General features: G+C 41.7%; 1 protein-coding gene across 1 annotated transcript; it reads right to left on the reverse strand.

Moving 5' to 3' along the window:
* Positions 1–420: 420 nt before the first annotated feature.
* On the reverse strand, positions 421–1,772 carry foxl2l (forkhead box L2-like). Its single transcript, XM_085783110.1, has one exon. It carries the CDS (start codon positions 1,733–1,735, stop codon positions 914–916), a length of 822 nt encoding a protein of 273 aa, XP_085639236.1. The 5' UTR covers positions 1,736–1,772; the 3' UTR covers positions 421–913.
* Positions 1,773–12,940: the final 11,168 nt, after the last annotated feature.

A 12,940-nucleotide genomic window follows, 5' to 3' on the forward strand; every position in this document is an offset into this window, starting at 1 on the left:
ACACTGACAGGATCCTAATATTTTTGTGATATTGACCATAGGTCTACTCATTTTGGTTGTTTACTTATTTGGTTAATTAGGTAGCCTACATTATGAATATGAAAATGCAAAGTAGCCTACATCAAATGAACAATAAATGTGCATGTGATAAGTATAACTGTAGGCTACATCACCTATGTAGCTATACCATATGGTGGAGTAACAGTAGGATAAAATAGAACTTGGCCTAGGCCTCCCTCACTTTGTTGGCTACTTAAGATAAGTTATTTTCACTTTACATTTCATCACTGCACATGTCCTTCATTACCTTCCTTCAAATATTACAATTAGCCTATATTATGGCAATATTGTAAGGCTTAGGCTATATTAGGCCTACTACTAGTCACAAAAAGTAAATCAATGAGACAATAAAATGCAAAAATAACATTTTATTTTAACAAACATCACGCAGTGTTTTACATCAAGTAAACATTCTTCAAACAAGAAAACTGATCAGTGCTTCAGGGTAACCAACTGTTGCATAGCAGCTCTGATAATTGATAACAGCAGAAAAAAAGAAATAAATAACAGTCACGCATGTAGATGCCAATATTCAAAATGATAATAAAAAAAATTATAAAATGTTGCTTGGTACAGGCCTAATTTAGTCACAAAATAAGACAAAGTGAGCATCAGATTTGCATCAGCTGTGCTCTTGCACTTCACACTTGATCTGTTCTGAACTGTGGCAGTGATTCCGTTAAGCGTAAACGCCAACTGAAAATGTTAAAGTTTCATAAAGTCAATAAATTTACACTTCGTCAATCTACCAAACAACGAAGCATATAGGCGACCTTAACCTGACAAACAGCCTAATTGAAATGGTGAAACGGGTGAACATTGTGTCTGTGAACCGACTGAATAACCCGAACCTCTACTGGTCAAATGAATAAACAACCTGCGCCTCAGTCTCCCTGGCATATGAGGGGAACTGCTGATAGTTACAGGCCACAGACACGGTGCCTCCGTCGGGGCTCATCGGCTGGGTCATCCCGCCGTAGGGACATCCGTTGTGGGGGACCAGCACGGGCAGGTGGCGGTGGTACGCGCCGTAGGCAGGGTGGTGGAAGTGGGCGGGGGGGCAGTAGGAGTTCAACGGTCCGGTCGGGGACAAGCTGCGGGTGTGAGGACCGGTGTGGACCGGGGGTGCTGGGTATCCGGTCGGCTGGGACGAGCTGGACTGAGGCTGGTACAGACCCCACGAACCGCTCATGTAGGGCTGCAGGTAAAGCGGTTCGGGATACTCCGCCGGATTCCCGGGCAGGTAAGGCACGCTCGGCGGTCTGTAGGGTCTCCTCACCCTCCTCCGCCGTCGGTAGTTCCCCCTCTCGAACATATCCTCAAAAGCGGGGTCCAGCATCCAGTAGTTGCCTTTCCTGTCCCCTCCGTTCTCCCTGCGTACCTTGACGAAGCACTCGTTGAGAGACAAATTGTGCCTGATGCTGTTTTGCCATCCTTTCTTGTTCCTCTCATAGTAGGGGAACTTGGTGACGATAAAGTCGTAAATTCCACTTAAAGTCTGTCTTTTGTCCTGGCTGTCTTTAATGGCCATGGCGATCAGAGCAACGTATGAATACGGCGGCTTCTCCGACTGGTCGGGCTCCTCACCTTTGGGCGGCTCAGCGGGGGGTAGACTGGAGCTGATGTCCAGCAGATGCGCTCCCTGGTCGGCGGGGGATTTCTCCTCAGCATCCATGGCTCGTGTACCGCTCCAGTGTGTCCAGTTGTGGCCAAAAAAGCTGCAATCGTTATGATTGTGTCCGCAGGTGCACACACTCCACCCACAGGTAGCTCTTATCGCCTTCTTTCATCATGCCGAGTTTCTCACAGTTTATGCCTGCGCTACTGTGCAGCTGCACAGGTTGAAACAAGGGTCAAACCACAGTGTTTTCAAAATAATCAAAAAATGTATACTTTGGGGCGACAACATGAAAGAGTATCTGTCTTTAAGTATACCGGCATGCTGTTTAATGTAGCCGAAGTGCACAGTTTAAAAAAAAAAAAATCATTTCATCATTTGCAACATGGACACATGCACTATATGTGAACAGCTACTCTCTTTTTATGCCCTTGCATTGATTTTCAAGGTGTTTACTGTAACAATTTATTCTAAGAATTTTGAAGCTCTGGTCTCAATAGAGAAAACAAAACCCTTCAATCAAAAATACTGAGATGAACAAACCTCTAACCCTGTAAAAAACATGAATGTGCACAGCACGCAGGCAGGCACACACACATACCGTAATTTGTAACCTAAATTGCACTTTGTGTTGTTGTTTTTTCCACAGCTTCATAAACTATATCAACTCAGAGTCACATGATAGTTGGGTATTTCCTGCACTTGCATGTATCACAGCCCGGCATACCTCCCACGTACAGTAGGGCATGAACAGCAGGCCTGTCTGTCTGCTGAGGATGGCAGATAATGATCACCTCCTCTCAGCAGACAGTCTGTCTCCCCTGAACTGATAGGGGAACACAGATCTCAGTAAGTGTGCAACCAAAGCAAATACATCTTTGGCAACAACTGGAGGGAATTTTATATTGACTGTTATTTAACCCATGGGTATCTTAGTTACACTTAACTTTTTAAAACAATACATAAGCGCAGGTAGTTATTCATAACAATCTTTTTAGTGAATAAAGTTTTATAACCGTGACTCTGTCTCTATGTATTCCATCAACTACCTTTTTGTGAAGAGTACCACTCACGCCGTCGGAAACATTTAAAGTCAATAATCCCATGGTCTCCACTGACATGGAATTTACTGTACCTAATATCCAGGCACACAAATGATTATCCAGGCTCATTTACCTGACTCTGGAGCAAACTGTGTTCTGGGATTGAATGGCTCCTGATAGAAGGGTGATATGTCTCATCTGCTCTAGCAAATGCCCCTCTCTGATTTCCCAGTTTTTAAATAACTAAAAGAAATGACAACAAGAAAGCTGGATTTACCTCCTGGTGTCATATGAGCAGAACAAGGCGCCATGCAGGCTACACAATCTGTGTAGTACAAGCTATCTGAGACTAAAGAAGAATGCAGCAAAACTGCCAGAACCAAAGTGCATGAATGCTGGGGTTATACAGCGGAGGATTAAATGAAGATTGCTGCTCTCATATTCCCTCAAACGGCCCAACATAAAATGTATTTTTCCTATTAATCTGACCATGATTATCCTGCGTTTATTACCACTGGAAAGTTGAGAGGATTGATGCAGAGATGTGTGACAATGTATGGAGGATGTATTACTTTATCTTTATTATCACACAATTAAAGGCAGATTGTTATCACTGTTATGTTTTATCCAGATAATTTGGAATGCATATAGTAAAACATTTATTTTTGTGAAAGATAACACGCTTTGTTGCTCTATATTTGAAGTTTCATTTCCTTCCCCATACACCTCATAAGTCAACACTTTACATTCCCTCTAACTTGACTTGGAAAACAAATAGTAGCCTATGATGAGTTTCAAAATGTTGTGCAGCTAACACCACCACCTTAACCAGCACTGTCATTGTAATATATAGGTTAATGCAGTAATGAAATGATAATGAATGCTTTTGTGTATAATATGTATTAGTTGCCTGCTGACACATCAATACCTCTGTGTGAACTAAATATAATTTTAAGTATTCCTGCCATGGTGGAGTATTTTTCCATGTTGGTAATGCTACTTTCTTCAGAAAACGCCTACCTGCACAGACTCCTGCCAGGAAAAAACAACAACAACCACCTTTCAACTTGCTACAAGGAACTTCCCTGTAGTCATACCATGAATACCTTTTATGCACAGATGGTGGCTACAGAGCTGCACTAGTCCAGAACACCAACTCATTCTTAACAGATCAGGTGACTCAACACCTTTACTTCTCTTCTTCCTGCATGCTGACATAGGTGGAAAGTTTGAAGGGTGCGTGTGAACTACGAGGGAGGCTGCAAATGGTCCGAGCTTGTTGAGGCAACAGGATGAGTGAGTGATGGCAGCTGCAAGCACAGGCTTTAAAACTGTTGCATAGCTTCATAAAAAAAAAATTACAATCACTTGATGCTTGCTTGCTGTCTTCATTATCTAAAAATGACATTGTTTGGTACGCTACAAATCGATTCTGTGTCAACACAACAAATTGCATTTCAGTTTCTTGACAGACTTTGTTTACTTTTGGCTCATGTTACATATTAGTTGCTGTGCAATTATCTTTTTCACAACAGACATTTCAACTCATTGAAGCACAGGTGTTACTACATGGTACACCAACTGCAGTATTCAGTTGTCCCTACAAACCATGACAATATGACGTGGCATTCACAATACCAGGTAACTAAATCAACTGAACTGGATTCAGTCATTTATATACATAATGAAGTTTTTCGATCGTAACATGTCAAAATCTCTACAGTAAAAAAGACCTGTTAGCCCTGGTTCATCATTTCTAAAAAAAAAAAAAAAAAAACACAGATAAACACAATACATACAATTAAAATACAGTTCCGTAAACTATATTCTTCAAAGTTTGAATCTTAATGGTGATGAATGAATTCACTGTGAGCATATGAGATGCGTGGATTATAATTTGATTACAGTAGTGCAGAGTAAAAGTAAAGTACAGAAATGTATGTTGTTGTTTTTCTTCCATTGAATTCAGATTCTCCTGTTGGCTTTTATAATCATCAGCAACTGTTAAGTCTACCAAATACAGTCTAAGTGCAGGAAATAAACATGTAGTCCGACTGCAGTGGGGTAAGCATTTATGAATTTTGAGTCTCCACCGGGGCACCTGCAAAGCTGCAATTTGTGATAAAAGGAAATGACAGCGTGTGTTGTGGCTTCTGTCTGAACACAAGTGCATGTAGCAGATCACAGCCGACTCCCTGACTTACAGTAGTCATTTTAGGCACCACTCCTAGACCTGGCTAATCCTTAGATTACAATAAACCTGACTTCCTTCTGTTGGCGACAGAGCAGGCAACACGCTTTATCTCATGTGATGGGCACTCAGACAAAAAGTCAACATCAGAGTCAAAACAAGAAAGGCTGAGGAAAAGGGTTTACCACATGCCACATGTTATCCAATCACATGACTATGATAAGATGATGCTCAGTTGTTGTTTTTTAATATCAGTGTATAAAAGCACATTTAATCAGATTTATTTTACTTCTCTGACATTACTTGCTGGTTAAATTCCCATGCTAGGTGTGGCTCTCTTTCAGGTTAAGTTATTTGAGTTCCCTGTTCTGTTCACGATGCCATTGACCCGTGCCTCCTCCCACAATGCATCTCTTTGTTGCGTTCTACATGACAGCCTGTCAGCCAACCTTGTGCCAGCCTGGCCATGCAGCCCACATCTACACCACTCCCAATTCCAACCTCCACTTCTCTATTGTTTGTGTAGTCGCCTAAACTGAGGTTATCTGATTCCATACTCATAGAAGATGATAAATGCCATTTTCGCTGAACATGTCGAAATAGCCATTATCAATCATGGACTGAAATTTGCCTTCATGGCGACAGGCTGAAAGTAAAAAATAATATTGTTGCACCCAGTTACAAGTTGCCAAAACAAGTTCTGTGCCAAGAAAAAATCAACAGGGATTCCTCAGTGACAGATTGCATGCCGACAGCTTCTCTGTGACAGGAATCATCATCACCATCCACATGAAGGTTAAAACCTTCTTCGTATCATAGAACACCTTCACAAAGGCACAAACTTCTATAATACAGCAATTATGGGTAAACAATTTTAAGTATGTTGTTCTCATCTGAAGATATACTTTTAAGCATCTTATCTAATAATTTCTGGAGGGATTCAAGCTGCTGAGCTTCCTGTTTGACTGGTTTCCTCACTCCAGATCATGTGCCCTTCGTTTTTTAAAGTTTTGCTACTGTGCGCTCTCATCGATCTTTCCACAGAGCAGTTGGGAATACTGAGGCTGATCTCAGATAACAGTGACGTTTGTGACATCTCATTGACAAAAGATGTATATCTTGCTCAATATAGCCTCTCCCAGTTGGCAAAACAACTGGTTATGTGACCTAGGTCAGATCACATTCGTATGATAAGGACATTGCCAAATAACAAACTCGTTAATGATAGTTTCATGTTCTCACAAGTATAGCAATCTTTTCAGCACCCTCATTGCCATATCAAAAACAAAATGCTTTTGTTCAAAGGAATTAGAAGACAAGTTTTCTGACATGGTCCAATGCACAGTAAGAATATAAAATTTTGAAACGCACTGTACACCAAACGTCAGAAAAAACAATCAAATCTTGAAATCCTTCAAATGTAACAGGCTCTTCCATACAAACCCGACCTCCTTGGTGGAGGTGATAACATAAATTATCCCAAAATCAAAAGCATAAAATCTTAAAGGGAAGAGTATAGCCTGCTTTTCGTGATTGCAATATTGTAATCTGTTTTTTTGTAAATAGCAAAAAATAATGACATACACATCATTGTACAGGCAGTTAGGATCAGATACTGTCCACCTTTTATATTATGTCAGTCACTGTCCATTCATTACTCTGGTATGCCATCTTGTGGGGAAGGGTAGCCTAAAGAAAAGGATTATCATTCAGTTGAGGTTATGGGTAGTTGAGGTGGCTACAATAGACACCTAAACACTATTAGATTTCTATATATTAAATCAGTGATCTTTCAGTTCAGGATTTCTGAATAAAATAAAATGCAGGACAACATAAAATAAGATAAAATAAATGGTTTAATAGATTGATAACCATAACAATTAACACATGTACATTTCATTTCAAAACTATAAAGCAAACAACATATGCACAACACCAACAAAAGTATTGTACTGTATTGTGTAGTGTGACATGTTGACGATGCACAATACACATTAGATATTTTAGAAATATTTAGATATTTTAGAATATTTTCATTCAATTTTTTTTAATGAAACTCAACATTAAACATTTATTTCGACTGACCTTTTGTTAAATTTGAGGAAAACAGTTTTGCTTTGCTGTATTTCGAAATTCTGGCAGCAGAGGGCAGCAAAGTGACACAGTTTCAGGCTGCAGAATGAATGCAGTAAGTTTGGCTTTTTTTTTTTCAACTTGCTGAAATTCAGTGAGGAAATGTTTTGACAGTGCCATGTCAACCATAAAGATATTTATTCTTACCGTAATGCTCCAAGTTTGTTCCTAACCACAGTTACCTCAAAAAATAAATGAATAAATCAACAAGATGATCATAAATGGGAAACAAAAACATCTTGATGCATCTCAGTAATGTTTTCTCAGAATGAATTTGATCTCTACATGTTTGTTTTGTAATGTGGAATCAAATCAGTGAATACAGGGTTGATTTTCTTATGTTTAACAGTTAACATCTATACAGAATGTCAGGTTTACGCTGATGGTAACCCTGTGCTATTACGTACTGCAAACAAGGACTTAAGAAATAAGTAGGATGAACTTTTATGACTTTATACACTGCGGGGTGTAGCCAGCTAATTAAAAGATCATCAAAACAAGGGCCTTATTTTAACTCAAGCAAAAGTAGAGAGAATGTTTTGCACATTACTTGGAGGCCTGAAAGCACCTCAACGCGTGAGAAATGTTTTTTGTATTATACCCCATGACGGCTCTATAGTTTTAATGCTCTTTGACTTGGTGAGAAGGTTTGTAAACAACATCCAGCATTGAACCTGGTGACCCCTCACTTTTCTTCATTCCAACACGTCCCGTTCCAGATAACTTTGAAGTCAAAGACAAAAAAAGGAAAATGTATCCCCAGGGTCTTTGGAATTCATGTGAGGAACCACAAAAACAACACTTCATCAGGGGCACCATTCAGAACGGTGATCAGCAATATATGGAGGAATTCAAATGAGAAGCATTGTGTGAGTGGAAAAGCCAAAGAGATTTGTCTCGTCCGTGGCCCCTTCCTCCTTTTTTACCATCCACTCATGAGTGACTTTGATGTGGACAAGATGATTGAAAAACAAAGCAGCGTGGCCCGATTTAATTCCAGCGGAGAATAGATTAGTGGGATGAGTGGGTGGGAAGGGGAGGAGAGGGGCCGAACGCAGTTTCGTAAGAGAGACTCAAGAAAATCACATTTCAGCCAGTGTATCAATCTGCCATGGAAAGGAAGGGAGGGTGGAGGAGAGAGGAGGGGGGTGACGAGGAGATACGAGTGGGGTAAAGTGAGTGGGGTGTGAGAAAAGGAGCTCCTGTTGATCTCTCTTTAGAAAAGGCCCCCCACTCTCCTGCTGGGTCCTGCTCAGCTCTTGTCCTCCTGGTACAATGCTGGTGGAGCCGCTGACCCCCACCCTCCCCTTCACTACCACCCCAGAACCTACCCCATGTGCCCCCCAACTGCCCTCCATGTGCTGGGGCTACGCTGACAGCCTGGACCCCAGACCCCAGCATATGGAGGCCAGACCAAGGGGCCAGCTCGCCAATGTGATCCACAGCTGGGGATCTGCTGGAGTACGCAGGAGAGCCTCATGCTACCACATGCTCTCCGCTGACTATCACCACTGTTCAGCATTTTAACTGGTGTAGACAAGATGAAAATTAGAGGACTTATAAGGTCAATTCACCCAAATTATGAAAAGGAACATGCATCCTCTCACGTGTAGTGATGTCAGGCCAAGCAGATACTGCTGGTTTCACTTAAATAGGTTTTGAGATATCTTTCTTTCAGATTTCTGCCAACTAAAAAATACAAAAGCCTCATTTATGTAACAGCAACTTATAACCAGGCAGGAATTCAGCCATGATTAATTATACTCTTTAAATGTGTGCTTGGTGTTAAAACACATGAAAAACAACTTTGGGGAAAGAATTTTGGTACTCAAAGCAAGCACTGAAAGATTATATTTTTAAAAATCTGAAACATTTTACGCCCTTCCATGTTACTGTCCACAGAGCAAAAATAAAAGTTTACATTTATTATTTGATTATCCCAATTAAAGAGTAACATAAAGTATTTCACTTTCTGTACAAACATGTGTTGTGTGTATAAAGGCAGATCTAAATATAATCACATGTAGTCACAGGAGGTACAGTTTCATATCTGCTCAGAAGGAAAATAGCTGTCATGTCATCTTCACTGATCCAATCACAGAGAGGCCTCAGGATCTGAGCTCCAGTAACTCTCTGATTTACACTAAACACATTTACAAATCATCTAAACCCTACAAATTAAACTCTGACCAGGTCCACTTGTCAGCTGCAGTAAGAGCGTCGAATCTGACACAAACTAATGTTGACTCACGGCAGGAATATGTGGCCATTCTGATGCTAATGGTAGCTTTAACCACCTACTTAACCACATAGTCCTTGCTCTCTATGCAGCACTCAACCTGATCACAGTGTGTGTGTATGTGTGTGTGTGTGTGTGAGAGAGAGAGAGAGAGAGAGAGAGAGAGAGAGAGAGAGAGAGAGAGAGAGAGAAGAGAGGGGGATAGATAGAGAGAGGAAAGGGCAGAGACAAAATGGGAAAAGTGACAAGATGAGTGTGCCAGGAAGCACTTGTTAACTTATGCTGGGTCACGTTTCAGTATGATCCTGCAGTGATACAGTGACACGCTGAGGAAACGTATTCTCTTTGTATGCATCAGCAGCTTTCTTTCTTTTTTTTGTCACAGAGGATTTGGGACAGGTTGGAGATGAGCAATGATTAGATTGGCTGTGCGTGTTACCTGTCTGGGTGGCTTTGGCCGTCAGACTTGTGTTGGTGGAGACAGGGGTCACCAGTTAGTTCCATGACCCTTTAATACCAGGGGGATGCTTGCTGCTTGGCCTGGCATGGCACAATACAGTGCTGGAGCAAGGACAGGTGGTCATTAAAACTGCTGTAATCCCCTCCATGAATAGCTCGTGGGCAGGAAGACAGAGAGAGAATGGGAATGAAAACAAGATGGGGAGAGAAAGACAAAGAGAAAGAGACAGACAGGGCAACAGGGAAAGAGAGAAAGAGAGAGAGAGAGAGAGAGAGAGAGAGAGAGGTAAGGGTGGAGAGCGTTTGATGCTTGGACCGTGGGGCTCTTTAGCACAGTCTGTGGGCCGTGCTTCAGAGCGGATGTGTTAACAGTTTCAGGCTCAATGGAGGGAGAAATCCCCACAAAGGGAGGTGTACAAATATTGTGGGAAATCCGTCCTCTCTTTAATATTTCATGAAGGCCCACAATCTATTCATGGGACTCCATTCCTTTGGAGGGGCCCACATTCAGGCTCACTCTGCAGGCTCAATGGGCAGCCCTTAATTGAGTGCCCGCTCATTCTTCGTCTCCCTGGCAGATTGTTCCCCATAAAAGGCCCCTGCCTCTTCATCCTCCTCTTCTTCTCCCTGAGAGTGGCCAAAGAAAAGGGGGCATGCCTTGCTGGTGGTGCATGTGGGAGGGTGAAATAAGTAAGGGGGGGGGGGGTTGTGGATCAAATATGATAATAGGGCAAGAGGGGATGGTAGTGTGCAGAGAAGTGGGGGTAGGGGGCTAATCCTCGGGGTGGGTGATGGAGAGGGGTGGGGGTGGGGGGTGTACATTCCCTTGGATGGCAGGAGTGCACGTGGTAGCATGTCTGTGGTGTGTGTCTATAGGAAACGGCTGAATGTGTGTTGGTCAGAGGTCGGTTATTGCTGTTTGGCACGCAAAGGGCACACAGGAACAAAGATGTATGGAATTCACAATTAAGTATTGTAAAACTATTTGCTATTATTAGATTGACAGCACAAAGCCTTCTGTGGTTGTGCCCCGTCCCCTTCAGTATGAGTCACAACATCTTTGTGTATAAGGACAATCCACTGATTTTACACATGAAATTCAGTTTAGTCGTCAGGAGGTGTCAGATGTGTCAGCAGTTGTAAAATATCCACTAAAACTCAAGAGGGTGTGTCTCTGCTTTAAAAAAAAAAAACCCTGGTAATGTCAACAGATTGGGCTGAAGACTCAAAATGTAGAGCAAAAAAAACAGGCGTTATGAATCGTAGGTGTAAGGTAAAGCGTTCATTTAGGACATAGGGAGCTCTGATGGAAGACTTGACTGAGCTTAATTTTGGGTTTAAAAGTCGGGAAAAAGTGACCCTGCTGCTTGACCTTAATTTATGCGTGGACTATTACTTAGATTAGGAGGCTTGCAACAGTATCAGTCAAATAATTTGAATCCCCAGATGATGAATTTTAGTATCTTATGTCTTTCATTTAATATCTTCAATGCATCCAACTATTTTGGCACTGTGATTTCATGAAAACAAAAGAAAAAAAGTCCATCCAAAAAATTTTCACCAAATCATCGACAGAATGTTTGATTTATTGCTTTTGATTTTCCATCTTTCACATACAGAGTGTAAGCTGATATTAAGGAATTGAAAATCTAATAAAATACACATGTGAAAAAGAGCAGTGTGGCTTTAACAGAGAGCATCAGATCTTTTGTAGATCAAAACTCATGTCTGTGGATTATTTTTCACACTGTGTGGATGAAGATTTCACAGATTAATGTTAAGACTTCATCATAAATGTACACCTCATGCCTGCACTGAGTGCTTCATCCAGCCTACGGCTGCCTGAGTGTCCTGGCTCAAGGTGGACGGCCAGCTGGGAGGGTGACCTGGGGCCGCGGGCATAATCAAGGCTCCTGTAGGCCTCCAGCTGCAGCCTGGGCTCCTGATCCCTGATTAAAGGTCATCCTGTTCCTTCTAAGGGCCTGTAAGACCCTGAGAGCCTGGCTCACTCCCAGTGACTCCCCTTCACCGCTCCAGTGTGTGTCCAACAGGCTTATGCTGGCTCATGAGGAACGGAGATGACCTGCAGAGAGGAGTCCCAGAGAGAGGAAAATCCTCTACATCCACAACACAGTCTGACAGTCACACACACTGAAAACACAAGCAAGGATACACACACACACACAAACACTAAATGCATAATTTAACCCTCTGGTACCATGCCTGGTATCCAGCTCATACAACCCCTGGTGGAGTGTGGCAGAGCCATGCTAAATGGATTCTGCAGAGGAAGAGATTTAAAGCTTTCATAGCTCTCAGTGTGTTCCGGGCGGCCGCACCTCGGGGCTTTGATGGATTGTCCTCAGGTTAATTTCTGAGAGATTTTGTAGAGGTGACCCGACTGTGACTGAGTGCTGCTAGGGTGTACTGGGATTTGTGTGATCATGGGATTTTTTTAAGTGAATGCCTTGTATGTATTTGTCAAAAGCTCAAAACTGTACCAACATTAATTTACAGCCCTTCATGACTGCTTTTTTCCTAACAGGAGTTGTAAGGTGACATTGCACCAAAAAGCATTACATTTTTTAATCGAAATGTCAAATATTCATAAAAAGATATTTTTTAAAGATTTTTTTAAACAAATAATTAATCACAACTTTGAGAGTTCAGCTCCAATATGAGTCTCTTGCAATTCCAACCCTGTAAATATTGAGAAAATTGTATTGCTAATGATTCTGAATTGAAAGTATAGTACTATGAATCCATGGCTAAATCTAGAAATTCAATAGAAGGACTTGGTTTGAATCTTGTAATATGAATGTAATTTGCTTGTTAACCTAATAAGTGCAGATAATTAAATTCACAGACTTAATCCCTGGCGGCACATGGGCTCAGGAGGAAGTGGTTCAGGAACAGTCTAATCCAGATCTCCGGATATGAGACACTCTCCATGCCGCTCCACTGGGCCTTTGTATCAGCAGGTATTAACACCACAAGTGCCGCCCGAGACTGAGATGGGCACACGATTAGAGGAACTACTGGCTGACTTGGTTGAAGAAGGGTGGGTTTGACAGTGGGTTTCATAAATGGACGCGTAACTCTGGACAACTTCCGTTTTCCATGACTGCATCTCTAAATACATTAGAACTGATTCAAGTTTAGAAATGTTCCCATACAACCGATTCATTAATTTTGTC

Source organism: Trachurus japonicus, chromosome 7, assembly GCF_045865225.1.
Source record: "Trachurus japonicus isolate A0001 chromosome 7, Traja_1.0".
NCBI classification, from domain to species: domain Eukaryota; kingdom Metazoa; phylum Chordata; class Actinopteri; order Carangiformes; family Carangidae; genus Trachurus; species Trachurus japonicus.